The sequence below is a fragment of the Electrona antarctica genome, assembly GCF_951216825.1.
Source record: "Electrona antarctica genome assembly, chromosome: 17".
Lineage (NCBI taxonomy): Eukaryota > Metazoa > Chordata > Actinopteri > Myctophiformes > Myctophidae > Electrona > Electrona antarctica.
In genome coordinates this window covers 17,669,612-17,686,669 of record NC_136798.1, presented here as the reverse complement: position 1 = coordinate 17,686,669, position 17,058 = coordinate 17,669,612, and the positions used below count along the sequence as shown (strand labels likewise).

The 17,058-nt window shown below is 43.9% G+C and overlaps 1 protein-coding gene across 1 annotated transcript; it reads right to left on the bottom strand.

The window, feature by feature from the left end:
- Positions 1–274: 274 nt before the first annotated feature.
- LOC306941187 (E3 ubiquitin-protein ligase TRIM47-like) lies at positions 275–16,838 on the bottom strand. The gene is made up of 11 exons (XM_079526499.1): positions 16,694–16,838; positions 14,810–15,172; positions 14,368–14,463; positions 13,203–13,436; positions 12,223–12,373; positions 7,818–7,960; positions 7,296–7,403; positions 6,674–6,728; positions 6,043–6,102; positions 3,949–4,035; positions 275–1,611 (listed from the first exon to the last, which is right to left on the bottom strand). The coding sequence occupies exons 1-11, from the start codon at positions 16,703–16,705 to the stop codon at positions 1,436–1,438; spliced, it is 1,485 nt and encodes a 494-aa protein (XP_079382625.1). The 5' UTR covers positions 16,706–16,838; the 3' UTR covers positions 275–1,435.
- Between the last annotated feature and the right edge of the window lie 220 nt (positions 16,839–17,058).

Genomic DNA, 17,058 nt, shown 5'->3' with positions numbered 1-17,058 from the left:
CTTTGTCTTTATTCATTCAGATCCCCCTTTGCTGCCACCACGTAGCTCCTCCTCCTGGGGTCCACAATAAACATCACATATAACACTATACACAACACAATACAAACATTTCAGGACAATAAAAAATGAAGTACAAAGAAATTAATACAATAAAAGCATGACAATCCATTAACTATACAAGCTATTTCTCAATGGGGCTGATAAGATATTTTCTTTTATAATTTTAAAATATTTTATATTTTGTGATCACATCTTATAACAAATGTTAAAAAATATTTGTCTTTATCTGCAGGACCGCCCTGTCATACAATGATGAACACTGTTTTCTGCATGTTATTGATTCTATACTGTCAGCTGTCATCCTCAGAGACCACACACGTTTTAATGAGCGGTCTGCACACTGATGAGTAGGCTACTCCATTCTCATCGAACACCGTGATCAACTAATACAGTGGTTTTCAACCATTTTCACATCAAGGTCCATTATGTATTGTGCATTTCAGCCACGGACCACCATTTGAAGACATTTAGCATCTCAGACAAAAACCAATAAAAAGGCGTAAGCCGCAAAAGAAATATCATATAAAAAAAATATAAAAAGAAAATGCTTTGGGCACATTTCAGGGCCTTCCTTTTCACTCAATGCAACTGCCTCAATAACTCCTAAAAAAACAAAACAATATAAAACAAGCTAATGACTGTTGTAAAGGCAGCTACTGAAGAAGCTTTCCAGGGGATCCAGGTTTTCAAACTATGAACCGACCTTTCTGTGGTACCGTCTTTCATGGACAACCCCCCCCCCCCACAACAGGAGCAACTGATAATTACTTCACAGCCACTGTTCAAAGATTTCAATGTATGAAAACAAATGTATGTACATTCATCTACTAGATCTGGTATACCTGGCACCACAGGTAGTAGTAGTAAGTACAGTATGACTTATCGGCGTGACAGCATTAAAGGCTGCTTTGCCGTTAAGATTCGGAAAAGGTTGTGGTAAGGGGAACATGGCAGCAGTAATCATTTTCCCTGCAAACAAGCGGCCATGAAGTGCATTTACAGCGGCCATCGCTGTTGGTATTGAAGGACATTTCACATATACATTCCCTTGGGCAGAGTTCGTGTCCACATAAATGTAAACGATTCCGCCGTGTTTGTTGCAACACGACTCAATGACATCATCTTTGATGTCAGTATCCCAGGCAGGTAGATTCTCTGACTGTGGGCTGAACATTGAACGTTGGACAGCTGCAGACAGTGCGTGGCCAGAGGCTGTGCTGGCAGGTTCATGGCTTGGATAGGGGTTGGAGCAGCTGCTTGAGCTGGCATGGCTCCAAATGGCATGGAGCCACTCATCTGATGGGCCTGTTGGGCCGCTGCGGGGATCTTCAATCCTGTTCCCTACTTCCCTCTGCTCTGCCAGCCGGGCCATGAGCTACAGGCGTCCCGTGGTGCCCAGGTCGGTGCCAGTACTCTCCAGCTTGTCGTTGTCCAGGAAGGAGCTGGCGGTGGAGGCGTCCCTATGCTCCGTCACGTTGCCCACCCTCATGGGCCGTCCGGCCAGCTCGAAGCCGTTCAGCTGTTCCAGGGCCTTCTTCGCACACTCCGCGTCTGCAAACAATATGAAGCCATATCCTTTAGATTGTCCAGTTTCACTGTCCATCATCAGCTGGATCGTTTATTGTTTTAATTAACATTAAATACAAAATATACACTACACCAAAATAGTCTAAATACAGATAACCTTGTGCTAAGCACCATACACTGCAGTAGTTACTAGTTATGTTTATAATTTCTTAAATATGATAAGCATCTATGTGTTCATGTGTTTGTTGTTGAAAAATACATCAAGCTTAGCCATGGGCTATTTTTAGCACCATAGTAGCCGTCTGTTGGCGTCCGCTCTCAGGTGCACAGAAAGCTACTTCTATTCTACACCTTCCAACCGGTCTGGTTGGTGGAGTGTTGCAGTGAAATGGCCCCGGACAGTGTTATATCAGAAGACAAAAATCATTAGAAATGGCACCGACTCAACCCAATTACACACAGTTGCAAAACATCCCTATTATGCCTACTGCCGCAGAATGACACTCTTTTACTAGCCCCTTACACCATACCACAAAACCACACCCCACCAGCGTTACCAGACTCTGGTGACGCGTGATGGTGATGTCTGGTGATGTCCAACCAGGGAAACTCCCCCCTGTCAGGTGTAAAGGAGCAACTTGGACACTCAGGCATGAAAGAAGCATGAGTTCAAGTCCGTTGCTCTCCCCATGTCCGCCATGGGGACTAGGTTGGCGGAGGGTGTGTGGAGCCCAGGATCACATTAGATAATTGACACAGGGGTGAAAAATGGGTTACAAAATCGTGGGATAAAAAATTATAAACCTGAGTGAAAATGGTATGCCTGCATACATAGGCCGCTGCATTTCATTGGAGCGGCCATGTATCTTATGGAGGCCGCCATATTGGAGTTTAATATGGCGGAGACACAGCTGCCACTCAAAGTGACTACTGGCCAGTGGCCAATCACAGCGCGTCTTTTCCGGGAATTGTCAGAATCTAGTCACTGGGGAGGAAGTGATGTCACTGAGGAGGTAGTGATGATTCTGACAAGTCCCAGAAAAGATGCGCTGTGTTTGGCCAGTAGTCACTTTGAGTGGCAGCGTCATAGATGGCTACGCGAGACTAGTGAAGCACCAACGTGGAAGCTTGCCCTCATTGAGCACACACGCCCCAGAGCCGAATGTCTATGATTGGGCAGTGTGCTGTGCCACTGCCATTTTGGAGACAACAATGGCAGCCGCCATACGATACACATTCCCCAGTGCCTCCCAGGCTAGGTATCAACCAGAGTAATATAGTAAGAGAGTGGCGACACTAGCGTTGACTCTCATTGTAACAATGGAATGCAGAAGTGCTCATTCTATCTCAATGGGATAGTTCCAATGTTTGGAACTATAGCACACGCTTTGCGGCGAGATCAAAGCGTGTAGCCACTCTCTTACTATTCCACTCGGGTATCAACGTAACACTCTCAATGAATGGGTGTGAGCTAATGTGTTCCCCTGTACCAACATACATTGGTTCCTATCAATATCTCCACAAGTATCATGTTCAGTATGGTCATGTCAGTATTGGTTAGTCATCGTCAGTATCATGGTCAGTATCATGATTAGGGTTAGTGCTCTTGGGGTCAGGGTCATGTCAGTTTCATGTTAAGTATCATGTCAGTGAACTTATGTAACGCATAATCGATTGGTGGGTGCTGGGCTAAAGAGTTCACAGTAACCTCGCGTCACCAGGCTTTCCAAGTTCACAGACGATAGAGCCCGCACACCAGAATATGTACAAAAAAACGACTTTATTTTTATAACGTTTCAATCCTCTGAGGCCTTCATCAGGTCATGGTCAGTATGATGTCAGTGGAAGGAGGTAGGGCCCGCACACCATTCTTTTGGTAAGAATTACTTTATTGAACAAACGACAAACGATCTTGACAGATCTGAAGAAGATCTATCAAGATCGAAACGTTGTCGTTTGTTCAATAAAGTAATTCTTTACCAAAAGAATGGTGTGCGGGCCCTACCTCCTTCCATGATTGACTTATTGGCCCTGGCTGCACCCACTGTCGAGGTGCGTGTAAATAGGTATGCTCTGAAACAGTATGATAGCATGGTCACTGATCAGTATGTTATGTCAGTAGAATGGTCAGCATCATGTCATGTCATGTCAGTAGCAGGGTCAGTAGAGGAAATCTTGAAAAAACAAGAAGGTAGGGGGCACGGTGGCACAGTTGGTAGTGCTGTTGCCTCACAGCTAGAAAGAAGGTCCTGGGTTCGATTCCCACTCGGGACGCTGTGGGTACTGGCGGCGTGTACACCCCCTGGGGTGGCTGTTGAGTAATAATATACATGATGATAAGTAGGATATAATGTACAGTACCATTCTGAGAGGCTGCAGGCCTTTTCTCTGTTGGATCAGCATAGAGTTTTCCATTCAAGGCTGTCACTGCTGACTCATAGTCCTCATCTGAAAATACACAACAAGTTATGCTTTCCTTCTGTGTGCAGAAAACAATGTTTTCCTTGCTTAATTTCCCCTCGAGGATCAATAATGTATCAATCAATCAACAAACTCCTCTCTCTAGAGACATTTGGTACTAGGCCGCTTAAAGGCACATTTAAATTCTATTGTTGCTAGGACTCGGAGAGAACCCTTTCGAATATCCTGTTGAAAAAAGATGGGGTAAAATGTAGCAACATCAGCAGCTGATGTTGAGGAAACGGATTTGCTTAAAAAAACTCGGAGATAATTTTGAGAATACAAAACTAAATTATAAAATAAAGTATTTTACTGTACATCAGAGATATATTAGATTGCACATCAAAAGCCCATTCAGTTTGAATGACCTGTATTCACTCCATTCATACTTACACCACCCGACTATCAAGCCTGATTAGGACAGATTATTATCTGGCAAGATTATCCTCTCATTTCCAAACATGTTTGATATGTATCTGAATGATCACTACTACTGTTAGAGTGGGACGGCATGATGGGAGTGGCAAAGGTATCTGTGAGTGGGGTGACAGGGCTGACAGAGTGACAGGGCTGGCTTTGCCAGCTCACAGGCCACCTGCAGCAGATTGTGTCAATTAAATGAAGGACAGCTGCTGTGTATATAAGGAAGCTAATGTGTTTGTGTTCTCGGTTGCAGTGAGAGGCTGGGTCCAGACAGAGCCACACAATACTCCACATTCCTGCCTGTTAGAATTGGATGTTTAATGTCACACGGTGACTGTTTAGTTCATGTTATAGGATTCACATTGAGGACACTGTGACTTGTTACATTTTGTTTTGGCTCCTGTTAATGACGGAGATAGTTTGTTTGATGACCAATTCCCTGGCTTGAGAGGAATAAAGAGCCTACTTGAGAACAACTGCCTGTGTCGTGTCCTTCCGTGCCCTGGGTTGTGACCAGCTTGGTCACAGACAGTTTACAAGGAGACAGCTGTCAAGTGAATGAGATGACTTTTGACATGACTTTTGACATGGTCGAAACAAGGTATATCATAAACTTTTATGAGTTATGTCCACTACTACTGGTGGTTTTGGTGTTTCCAAACAGACCTCCACTACTGGGGGTGGTGGTGTTTCCAAACAGACCTCCACTACTGGTGGTTTTGGTGTTTCCAAACAGACCTCCACTACTGGGGGTGGTGGTGTTTCCAAACAGACCTCCACTACTGGTGGTTTTGGTGTTTCCAAACAGACCTCCACTACTGGGGGTGGTGGTGTCTCCAAACAGACCTCCACTACTGGGGGTGGTGGTGTCTCCAAACAGACCTCCACTACTGGGGGTGGTGGTGTTTCCAAACAGACCTCCACTACTGGGGGTGGTGGTGGTGTCTCCAAACAGACCTCCACTACTGGGGGTGGTGGTGTCTCCAAACAGACCTCCACTACTGGGGGTGGTGGTGTTTCCAAACAGACCTCCACTACTGGTGGTTTTGGTGTTTCCAAACAGACCTCCACTACTGGGGGTGGTGGTGTTTCCAAACAGACCTCCACTACTGGGGGTGGTGGTGTTTCCAAACAGACCTCCACTACTGGGGGTGGTGGTGTTTCCAAACAGACCTCCACTACTGGGGGTGGTGGTGTTTCCAAACAGACCTCCACTACTGGGGGTGGTGGTGTTTCCAAACAGACCTCCACTACTGGGGGTGGTGGTGTTTCCAAACAGACCTCCACTACTACTGGGGGTGGTGGTGTTTCCAAACAGACCTCCACTACTGGGGGTGGTGGTGTTTCCAAACAGACCTCCACTACTGGGGGTGGTGGTGTTTCCAAACAGACCTCCACTACTTGGGGTGGTGGTGTTTCCAAACAGACCTCCACTACTGGGGGTGGTGGTGTTTCCAAACAGACCTCCACTACTGGGGGTGGTGGTGTTTCCAAACAGACCTCCACTACTGGGGGTGGTGGTGTTTCCAAACAGACCTCCACTACTGGGGGTGGTGGTGTTTCCAAACAGACCTCCACTACTACTGGTGGTGTTTCCAAACAGACCTCCACTTCTGGCGTTGGTACCAAAGACTGAAAATATACAATAATACATAATATTACACTACTGGTACACAATACTACACAACTGGTGCACAGTAACAAACAGTAATACACCACTGGCAATTTATTGTCACATTACAGGTTTACAGGTGTAAAACAGTGAGTGAAATTAAGTTCTCTGCAAGCTCCATCGTTTTTGTTATTTCCATAAGAGAAAGGTATGAAGAAGAAGGGGGGCAACTTCAGTTTGTAATTTATCTACATATCACATGTATATAAACCTAACTTCAAGTAGTTGATGTGAACCACAACCTGACACAATAGAAGTACTTTATATTTTTCTGTATTATTGTTTTCATGTTGTTATATAACACAATAATATATTTGGGACTCTGACGTCCAGTACATTTCTGCAAAGTGTGTAGTCATGTACATGTTGATTTGGGGGAAAACAAGTCTGGACATAACCTGACTCCGCCAGATGGGGCAGCAGAGAGTACACTGGGTTAGCAGGAGGGGGGAACCCAGTGTACTCTCTGCTGCCCCCATCTGGCGGAGTCAGGTTAGTCTGGACATACAGTACACACAAAAACAGACTTACCAGGAGGTTTTGACAGGCCCTTTCTGCCAGCCTGGTAGTCATCAAGACGCAACTCCTAGATAGATAAATTAGATTAGCTGGATAGAGATAGATAAGGGTATTTTCTGTGGCATTGGCATGGCAATTCCATAATATACTGTAGGCAGAATAAGTGCAGCATCGTGCAGATTGCATCATTCTGTGACTAGAGACATTAATATAATTAAATTGGCAAATTAATAAAATAAATCTTGTATATTTTGACCAGATTCAATATGTTTTGGCAGTGTTTAAACAAACGTAAATGTGTGTTTGTGATGTGTTTGTTAAAAATAGCAAAATCAAGACTCCTGACACTGCTTAGGCATGTATTGTTAGAGCAGCCAAGAGAGGCTTTAATTATTGATAATACAAATGACATTTTGTTTGGAATTGGAAAGTAATTCAATCTAATTTACTCATCATGTAATTTTGTACCTCAAAATTGCTTATTTTATTGAAATAGATCATTTATTAACATAACAGATACATTTGGTTCGTTTGACTAGCTGACTAACTAAAACCCTATTACGTGTGTGTGTGTGTGTGTGTGTGTGTGTGTGTGTGTGTGTGTGTGTGTGTGTGTGTGTGTGTGAGTTAATACCTCCAGTGATTTGTTGTCATATTCCTTCATTGCAGTGATACACTGGTATTTGGTGTTGATACTTCGGCATATGCCCCTTGTTACATCTGTGTCAGTTCCTGTAGGAGGCTAGAGGGGTGCATGTCCATATAATGTAACCCTGTGACTTTTACAAATAGCTTGTCTCATCACAAATACTTTGTTAAGATGGGAGTCCTTCAATAATATCTATATAATGCTATAGTCAGTCAGTGACCAGGTACACCACCTAAAATGATACCTAAATCTCTGAAATGTGCGCTCCTCAGATAGGAGCAAAAACATAATCTCTCACAATCTGCCATTTACAACTAAAAATACAAACAATATGCTTTAGGAAGAACAGGCTTCCTCTGCTTTGTCAATTACAGCATTCCCATACAAGATAAAATACTTTCAAATGAAAAAATAGCAACCCCATCTAATATCACGGCCACAGCTAGGTAAAAAACTACACAATCACATATACAATACATGAAGGGTGAGAGTGGAGGGGCTACTTACGTTGAATTTGAGGGTGGTGCCAGGTTGTTGGGTGGAGGATAAATCAGATACGCTAAAAAGAGAAACGCAGGTTCCACCAAACAGGCTGGAGGTGGTGTTGGTGTTTCCAAACAGACCTCCACTTCTGGCATTGGTACCAAAGACTGAAAATATATAATAACACATATTACACTACTGGTACACAATAAAATGGTAAAATGTTAAATGGTGCATTTATATAGCGCTTTTATCCAAAGCACTTTACATAGATTGTGCATTACATTCACCAATTGCGGAGGAAACCATGCGAGGCACCAACCTGCACAGTCTTGCTCAAGGACACTTCGACAATAACCTTGGGGGAGCCTGGGAACCTCACGGTTTTCCCATCCTGCTGTTCTACCGGCTACTCTACCCCTGAGCCAATGCTGCCCGTAATAGTACACAATCACCCGTTTCGAATGGGATCAGTGTATTGAAACGGGGAAAATCAGGTGCAATCAGGCCTTTCAATAGACTGAGTAGACGTCTACCCGTCTACTCAGGTGCTCAGTAGGTTGATTCCTTCCGATTGTGTCGGTTGATCTGTGCAGTTTAATGCATCGCATGCAGCTACTGGAGCGGTGCCGTGTCGTTAGTCAGAAGGTTCCTTGTTCCGAAATTACTATCCCTATCTCTAATCCTAACCTAAACATAACCGCAAGCACGGGAGCAGTGCATCTCTAATCCTAACCTAAACATAACCGCAAGCACGGGAGCAGTGCATGTTCGATGTTACGGCTGCATTGAAAGGAATGATCACCTACTGAGCTCCAGTAGCTGCATGCGATGCATTAAACTGCACAGATCAACCGACACAATCGGAAGGAATCAACCTACTGAGCACCTGAGTAGACGGGTAGACGTCTACTCAGTCTATTGAAAGGCCTGATTGCACCTGATTTTCCCCGTTTCAATACACTGATCCCATTCGAAACGGGAGACACAATACTACTGTGGTATCTGGTGGAACCACAATTCACATTAATATAGCCTAAATAACCATGTTTTAAACTAAAGTGGATCTTTGTCTCATGGCCTGAGAGAGTGACATGACATGTTTAGACAGGATGCATGGGCAGCTGCAGGAGGGACCCTAAAGATCTGGCTTGCTGATAGCATGCAGTAAACGGCCAGGACACCTACGGTTCTTCCTGTGCTTGCTTCCTGGTGACCATACCTTATTTGGACAATGTTGACCACTTTAGACTTCAGGGGGGTGGGGAACCTGAGACCACCTTTGCATCTGTTGTCTTTGTGAGTTGTATAAAGCCTACTGAAAGTCTTGTAACTGTGGTAGTAGTCTCCAGACGCCGAGAGGCTGATGGAAGGATCCATGGGGCTTGCTGGCCCCATGGCTGTATTTTGTACACTCTGAAAATAAATGGAACTCCGGAACAACCTTCATCTGCCTGTCTCTGCTGTTGACTTCATTCTCCGTGTTTTTAGTCTAAGTATTTAAGGTCTGTTTATGCTCTATAGGGAGAGGAAAAGCAGCTCTCTCTTTGTAGTACATATACTTCACTACACAACTGGTACACAGTAACCACTGGCACTTTGTCACATTACGTAAAACAGTGAGTGAAATTAGGTTTCTGTGTAAACTCCATAATTTTTGTTATTTACATAAGAGAAAGGTATGAAGAAGGGGGGATAGAGGGTGAGAGCAGATATCTACTGTAGCCTACATGTTATTATGCTATGGATGTTAGTTAAGGTGCGAGAATAAAATCAGCACGTCATGGGAATAAGATACAAAATCAGCGCATGTAGACCGCATTGTCCACATAACTGACACTGGTATAATCCGCAGGTAGGTCCATTTAGGGAGAACAAAAAAAGTCACTGTCCCTGGTATAATCTACAGGTGGGTCTGAGAGAAAGAGAAAAAGTCCAAGACCAGCCTGTGATGACAGGCCGTGATCATGCCTTGTTCAGCAGCCTGACGGTAGCCGGGTGGAAGCTGTTCATGAACCTGGTGGTGTTGGCCTTGATACTGCAGCGGTAGGCTTCCTTGCCCAGCTGCGGTCGGCTGGGGTGGTGCCTGTCCTTGATGATGCACTGGGCTTTGACTACACACCACTTCTTGTACTGTATAGTTCATGGACCATGGGGAGCTTGCCTCCCATTATGTGCCCTGCCACCAACCGCACCACTCAACGCAACACAGTTTCCGTATCAGGCAACCTAATAGATCGCTTTCTCTTGTCCCACCACCTGATGACGGTTTGACAGGAAGTATAGTATCCAGTCGCACATGCGTGGGTGTAGCTACATCTCAGAGCTTTGTGTCAAGCTTTGCTGGGACAACGGTGCTGAATGCTGAGCTGTAGTCCACGAACAGCATAAATAATACATATTTCTCCTACAGCTTATTTTGTCCACTCATCCATATGTGAAATGACGATGTAGAGAGGTGGATCTGTTTTGATGGTCTGCGAACTGCCACAGATCCAGCAAGGCAGGTAGCGTGGAGCATACATGTATTGAGGTACTCTTTTATCTAGAGCTTGTAGATCTGCTGTGTTTTATCATGATAATTTCAGTTTATAATAAAGCTTCTATGCTTTGAAAACAGGCATGGAGAGAGAGCAGAGGCCTGACTGTAGACTGCAAGTAATATGACCCTCTGTCTCGGTGCCCAAAAATTAGCCAAGGCCACCCTTGGCAGAAACATTGTCCAGTGCTGACTGACCAGAGCAAGCCCAGCATCTCCCATGCCTTCTTCTCCCATGGCAGTAATATTTACTGCGAGTTACTTTAGGAGTTATACTTAGAAAGATCTTTCATAGGAGCTATCGTTTATTGCTCGCAGGCACATTGCTTTGGATGACAGAGGGGAAAAAGTAATCCTCACGCCTTCCTCTCCATATCCAGACTCCACTCACACTCTGGCCATGCGGAGTGACCCCTCCTCCATCGGCTCATCACGATGCTGAGGGGTCAGAAAACAAGCACTGTTGATCTGATGTAATAAGATATTGCTGACCACCCATAATATCCCTGCTTATCATTGGTTATTCTCATGTAACATTGCCTCACTTAGCAGAGAAGTGAGTATAAGTATGAGCCAGACACTTGGGTGTTTCAGCTCATACCGCAACCTCCATGGACGCTTGAATGCTTTAATAAACCTTGCTAAAACCGAGTTAATGTCTATTGTCATCTTATACTTGGATTAATTCCACTTCAGTGTATGTTCTCACACCAGCTTTTCAAAGCATTCAGTTTGTTGGGAGGGAGACAGGCGGGTTCACTTTGCAGTGAAACAGCGCCTCCTGATGGCGCTGTTTAGGGTGGCACGCATAGACCCCACATTGCTGGGGTCTATGCAGCAATGTGAAACCAGTATCCCGTTCATGTACACCTCGCAGTCCGTTGCAATCGCCAAAGCAAATGATTACGCAATCCGGGTAAAAATTCTCCTGTTCACTGCCTAGACCGTTTAATTCCTTCAGTACGGTGTCCTTGTTACATCCATCCTAGATGGATGTAGATACCTGATGGCGAGCTGGATATGCACTTGGGAACATACAGCGCCATTGTCACCATTTACCAAACATTACGAAATACGTTTGGAATACAAAAAACAAAACAAAAGACACTGGAATTATGCCATGAAGAGGTTAATTGCTATAGTCACTTTGCAGAATGCAACCTTTCCGTTATTTGCCATAATTCCACCTTAAATCAACCAAATAATGGGAATATTTTAGGTCTAGTGGAGCTGCTTGCCATGTTCAGACACAGCATAATAATATTGGAATTTCTTTACTACTTATTAATTTAATATTTGAGTGACCTGTTTAAGCTGTTTTTATGTTTTCTATGTTGAGCTGTCCATGGTGCTGGAAATGGATATTCATTTAAGTTGAAGTCCAAAAATACATCAACACAGGCAACCTTGGCAAACCAAAAAAAATGGTTATTTAATCCATTAAATCATAGCGCCCAGCGATTTATAGCAGCGGAGTACTTTTAGCGACGGACCGGATGTTATCCCGGATGTGGCTGAAGTAGCTTGATGTAGCCAAAACACTCCAGAGGCGATCGACAACAACGGGAGGTATGATTAATTCTAACGCGATTAGCGACGGGACACATAATCTTTTCTTAGAATTGGATGGAATGATTTAGAGTTATTCACGTTTTAAGATTTTCAATCTCGTCAGCTAAAATGGGGGGGAACATTTTCGATGACGTCCCACCAGAAAATAACATTGAGGGTTGCGCAACAAATGCTCCCAGCCTGTGGAGCGATGCGATCTGTTTTGATATCAATAATCTCGATAATCTTGATCAATCTCCGTCTTGAGCGCTGGGCGTTACTAATTGATAGGGCGGAGAACTCTGTCCTGTGCACTCAGGGTGATAACCCTAATCTCACCTCTCTCTGATATCTCTTGGCAAGTTGTCTTCAGGATGTTGTCTAGTTTGTCTCTCAGACCAGACACAGCACTCCGCACATCCTTGAAGGAACGTGGCGGATGTACAACAACACTGGGTAAGACTGGAGACCCACTGGAATTGTTGAGAGACTGGTAGACACAGACCAGTAGACAGGGATGGAAGAACAAAATCCAAGATCAATAGATTAGTACTTTGATTAAAACTGGTATTCTTGTTTTCTCAGCTAGTTAACCCATTTCGACCCGAGGCCGATTCTAAAAACGCCTTCTGTGTGTGTGTGTGTGTGCGCGTGCGTGCGTGCGTGCGTGTGCGTGTGTTGAATGTCAATAATATGGGTCTGAATGTGTCTTATGACCTTTTGTTTCATAGGACCACTTCACCACTTTTGAACCTATCTTCATATAATGTTCTAACCTATCTTCATATAATGTTCATGATAAAATACGGAAAAAAAGATTCTACTCGGTCTGTGTCTCATAGGAGGGCTGTGGACAGTTCAGAAACCCGTCCACCAGTGACATCATCATTAGGCAAATTTATTTTGGAAAGATATTTAGATTTTTATTATCGTGGGAACGATGGTTTCCATTTTCGCATTGCAACTTTTCAGGAATAGAAAGCCTGCAGTTTCTATTAGCTTGGATTCCCATTCGATGAGGTCACTGGTGGGTGGGTTTCTGAACTGCCCACAGCCCTCCTATGAGACACAGACCGAGTAGAAAGAAATCATGGTATTTTATCATGAACATTAGTGAGGACCAATTATATGAAGGTAGGTTGAGAAGTGGTGAAGTGGTCCTTTAATACGAATTTCACGAATTTCATCGTTACTAAACCCAGCACTAATAACAATAATAATCTATCTCATACATTTTTCAAAACAAACCTTCATAATTAGTTTCAATTTATCATAAAAGTTGATGATGATGTTGGAAAAGTGAAAGCTGTCTGTGGAACCTGAATTAAATAGACCATGTCATCTGTGTTGGACAGCTCCTCCAGCTCAGCATGTCTCCTCTCCAGCTTAGCTATCTCCTCCTCCAGCTGCTTCAGGAGTCCCTCAGCCTGAGCCACAGTACTCTTCTCCTGGTTCCAGATCAGTTTTTGAACCTCACTGCGCCTACTCATAATGGAGACAATCATCTCAGAGAAGATCTTGTCACTGGCCTCCACGGCTTCTCTTGCAGAAGTCTAGTTAACACAACGAGACACAATGACACACACACACACACACACACACACACACACACACACACACACACACACACACACACACACACACACACACACACACACACACACACACACACACACACACACACACACACACACACACACACACACACTTTAAAAATATTTTAAAAGAAATCACACACGTGTGAAGTGAGGGGCGCTCTTATCATCGTACATCATCATGACGTAACATGTCGATTTGCTCAGACACATGACATACATTTTCCATTCATTGTCAATGGGAATTTAACAAAAATACAAATTTGCTAGGAACACATATGACGTAAATTCTCCATTCATTGTCAATGTTTGTTGCTGATGCCAGACAGGAGGGAGTGGAGAGCTGCGATCTGCGATCTGGATAACCATACATGGAGAAGACTGGATCATCACCTAGATCTGCATATGGATTCGGCCAGCAACTCTACATCTGACCTCAAACCTCAAACCCTTAGATCTCCATGTATGGAGCTGGCCTGTTCTGACATTCCATATGTTGATCCGCCCCACCCATCCTTCCTGTTCTGACATTCCATATGTTGATCTGACCTCATCAAACCCTGTACACTCAAGACACTCTCCATATATGGCCAGTACAGAATTCATTCCATATGTTGATCTGACCCCCCATGCCAAAGCGCCAGCGCTCGCCCAGCAGTCTGCCGTCACCCAGGCGGATGCGTGCACGAGACCTTGCCCTAATAATAATAATAATAATAGTATCCTGAATGTATTCTGAATGTCTCTTTATTATTAGTTTACGTGCAGAAATTTGCAGGGACAAAATTCTGTCAATAAATAGCCAATAATTGGTAGTCTCATTAATATAGCATCACCACCTTATCTCTATCCACAGTGAATAACACAATATCAGGAACTATAAGCTCACCTTCAGGATCTCTATGGCCTGTCTCAGGTCTATAAGTTCTTTATTTCTCTCCTGTATCTTCAGGTGGACATTTTGCTGACTCAACACCAGCTGTTTCTGCAAGAAGTTTAAATTGGAAGAGTTTCCACACATAATATGAAGTCAACAAACAGTGACAACTAGAACTCCAAAATATGACAAGAAATATAATTTGTTTTTGTTTGTTTGTTTTTTATTGGGTCCAAAAGGCCTGTACTTCTGTAGTACTTTTTATTACTTGTTGTAGATCAATGCCTAAGTCAGGTTCAGATTTATTTATTTGGGTTTATACAGAAGGCAATCAAATAATGAATTAACCCCAATAAAGGACAACCTGATTTCTGTTTTGAATGAATGCTTCCTCATGATAATAATCTTTGAAACATTAACTAATATCTTGTCGAACAAGTGATTGCGGTCCTACCATCTCTGCTGCAGCTGACACGGTGTCGTGACCCTTATGTTCATCCATGATGCACAGATAGCAGATACACTGCTGGTCTGTGCGACAGTACACCTCCAGCAGCCTGTCATGACTGGAGCACATTTTCTCCTGCAGTCGGGCCGTGGCTGGGACCAGCTTGTGCTTCTTCAGAGCAGGAACATTGTAGTGAGGCTGGAGGTGAGTCTCACAGTAAGAAACCAGACACACCAGACAAGACATAAGGGCCTTGTGGCATGTGGTTCCAGAGCAGAAATCACAGGCCACATCTGCTGGGTCGGCGTGGACCAGAGCAGCAGAGGGAGAACACTTCTGACCTTCTGGATTCCTCACTTTCTCCACAATCTGGAAGTCAAAAGTATTGGAGGGTATGTGACTCACAGACGATGACAAAGACATAACAGGCAGCTTGAGATTAAGCTGCCTGCAACACCCCCCCCCCCCCCCCCCCCCTCTCTCTCGATGTTACGTTACACCTATTTTCTGTTAATAACCTGGGTAAAATGTGCGGCATTGAGAGGTAAAGGGGAAGGGACGAGTAATGGCTGTGTGCAATATTGAACAGTCAAAACTATTTGTATAATCAATAGGCCTGTAGTATCAACAGAATAATTATGTCATAGGTATATATGGGGGGGCCTCTAGGACTTGAGGTAGTCCTAGTCCTGAAAGACTAGGACTACCTTTTGTTCCTCCCTGGAAATAAAAACGTCTGGGTTTCCGAGGCTAACCTCAACCTCACAGACTAGTACATTTTCAAATCCAGTCATTATAGACAGTGGTGCACTTTACTTTGATGAAGCCATGAATTTGAGCGATGATGGGATTGTTTGTCTAGCTTGTGTTTACTGGTGTAGAGGGAAGCGATCGCTTTGTTGTTTATCACGGATAGTTGAGAATTAAAAGCCTGGCTGATCACGTTTGTTTCTTTGAATCATTTTTGTTTATTAAATCACAGAGTTCACCACCGCTGATAACAAACTATCCTTACACCTGGGAAAAACTGAATCCATTCTCTTTGGATCAAATAGAAATCTCAGCAAGGCAGATGGCTTCTTGGTTAGAGTGGGTGACAATATTATCACACGAAAGGATGAAATTACCTACCTAGGTTCCATCCTGGAGGCTAATCTTTCTGGTGATAAAATGGCCACCAACGTAATCAAAAAAGTCAATCAAAGAACAAGATTCCTTTACAGGATCACTGGTCAACAAAAACACCTTGAAGACCTTAACAGGAGCCCTCGTACAAGGGCATGCACCTCTTGGTACCACAGCACCTCAAAGGCCCTTAAAACAAGGCTCTAGACCTCCCAAAACAAACTGGTCAGGCCCCTACTTGGCCTCACCCCCCGAACCCACCTGCTGCAATTCGAAACTGGCCTGGCCCCCGTAAAATCGGAATCCCCCCCCCACACCACCCCTTTTCCCCTCACTGTATATGTTTCTTTTCCCTTTTTACCTCCTTTATGATGAATTCCTGTTCTGTTTTTTGGCTATATAGAAGTGTCTATTTGTACGTCTCTAAATGTTTTGATGAATTGAACACGGTGGACCGTCTTGTAAACAAGTTTAATGCTTTATTGGGTCGTCCACTCACAGTCTTTGTATTGAGTTGTGCTTGAAATGTACTGTAATTCTGCAAACTGTTAATAAATATTTCAATCAATCAAAAAAGCATGGAGCCATGCACACACACACACACACACACACACACACACACACACACACACACACACACACACACACACACACACACACACACACACACACACACACACACACACACACACACACACACACACAAAAATACCACCTACTGCAATTACCCTACCACCACCAATTTGCTCATTTTAATTCCCTCACCTCAGCCATCATATTGTTCTTCTTCAGATTAGGCCTGGGACTGAAGCTCTCCCTGCACTCAGGACAGATGCAGTCTCTGTTCTGGTCCCAGTAACCCTCAACACATCTTCTACAGTAGCTGTGACCACAAGGTAGAGTCACTGGTTCCTTTAAAAGGTCTAGGCAAATAGAACAGCAGAACTGATCTCGGTCCAGAGTAACTCCTTGCTGTTGTTGCGCCATTTTGATTTCATCACTCTGTGTACTCACACTAGAAATAAGTTTCTCTGAACAGACGTGCGTGCGTCATCAATGCCATAGCCGCGCCCGTTCTGGGGGGTAGGGCGGCAGTTGCTATGTATTTTATTGAGTATGACTATTTATTT

Bases quoted from the DNA above. Each gene is read 5' to 3' on its own strand.
- LOC306941187 (XM_079526499.1), bottom strand. The intron at 6,103-6,673 runs GTAAGTCTGTTT...GTATATTTTCAG, and splicing joins GGGCCTGTCAAAACCTCCTG to TCTTTGGTACCAACGCCAGA. The intron at 4,036-6,042 runs GTCTGTTTGGAA...GTGTATTTTCAG, and splicing joins CACCACCAGTAGTAGTGGAG to ATGAGGACTATGAGTCAGCA.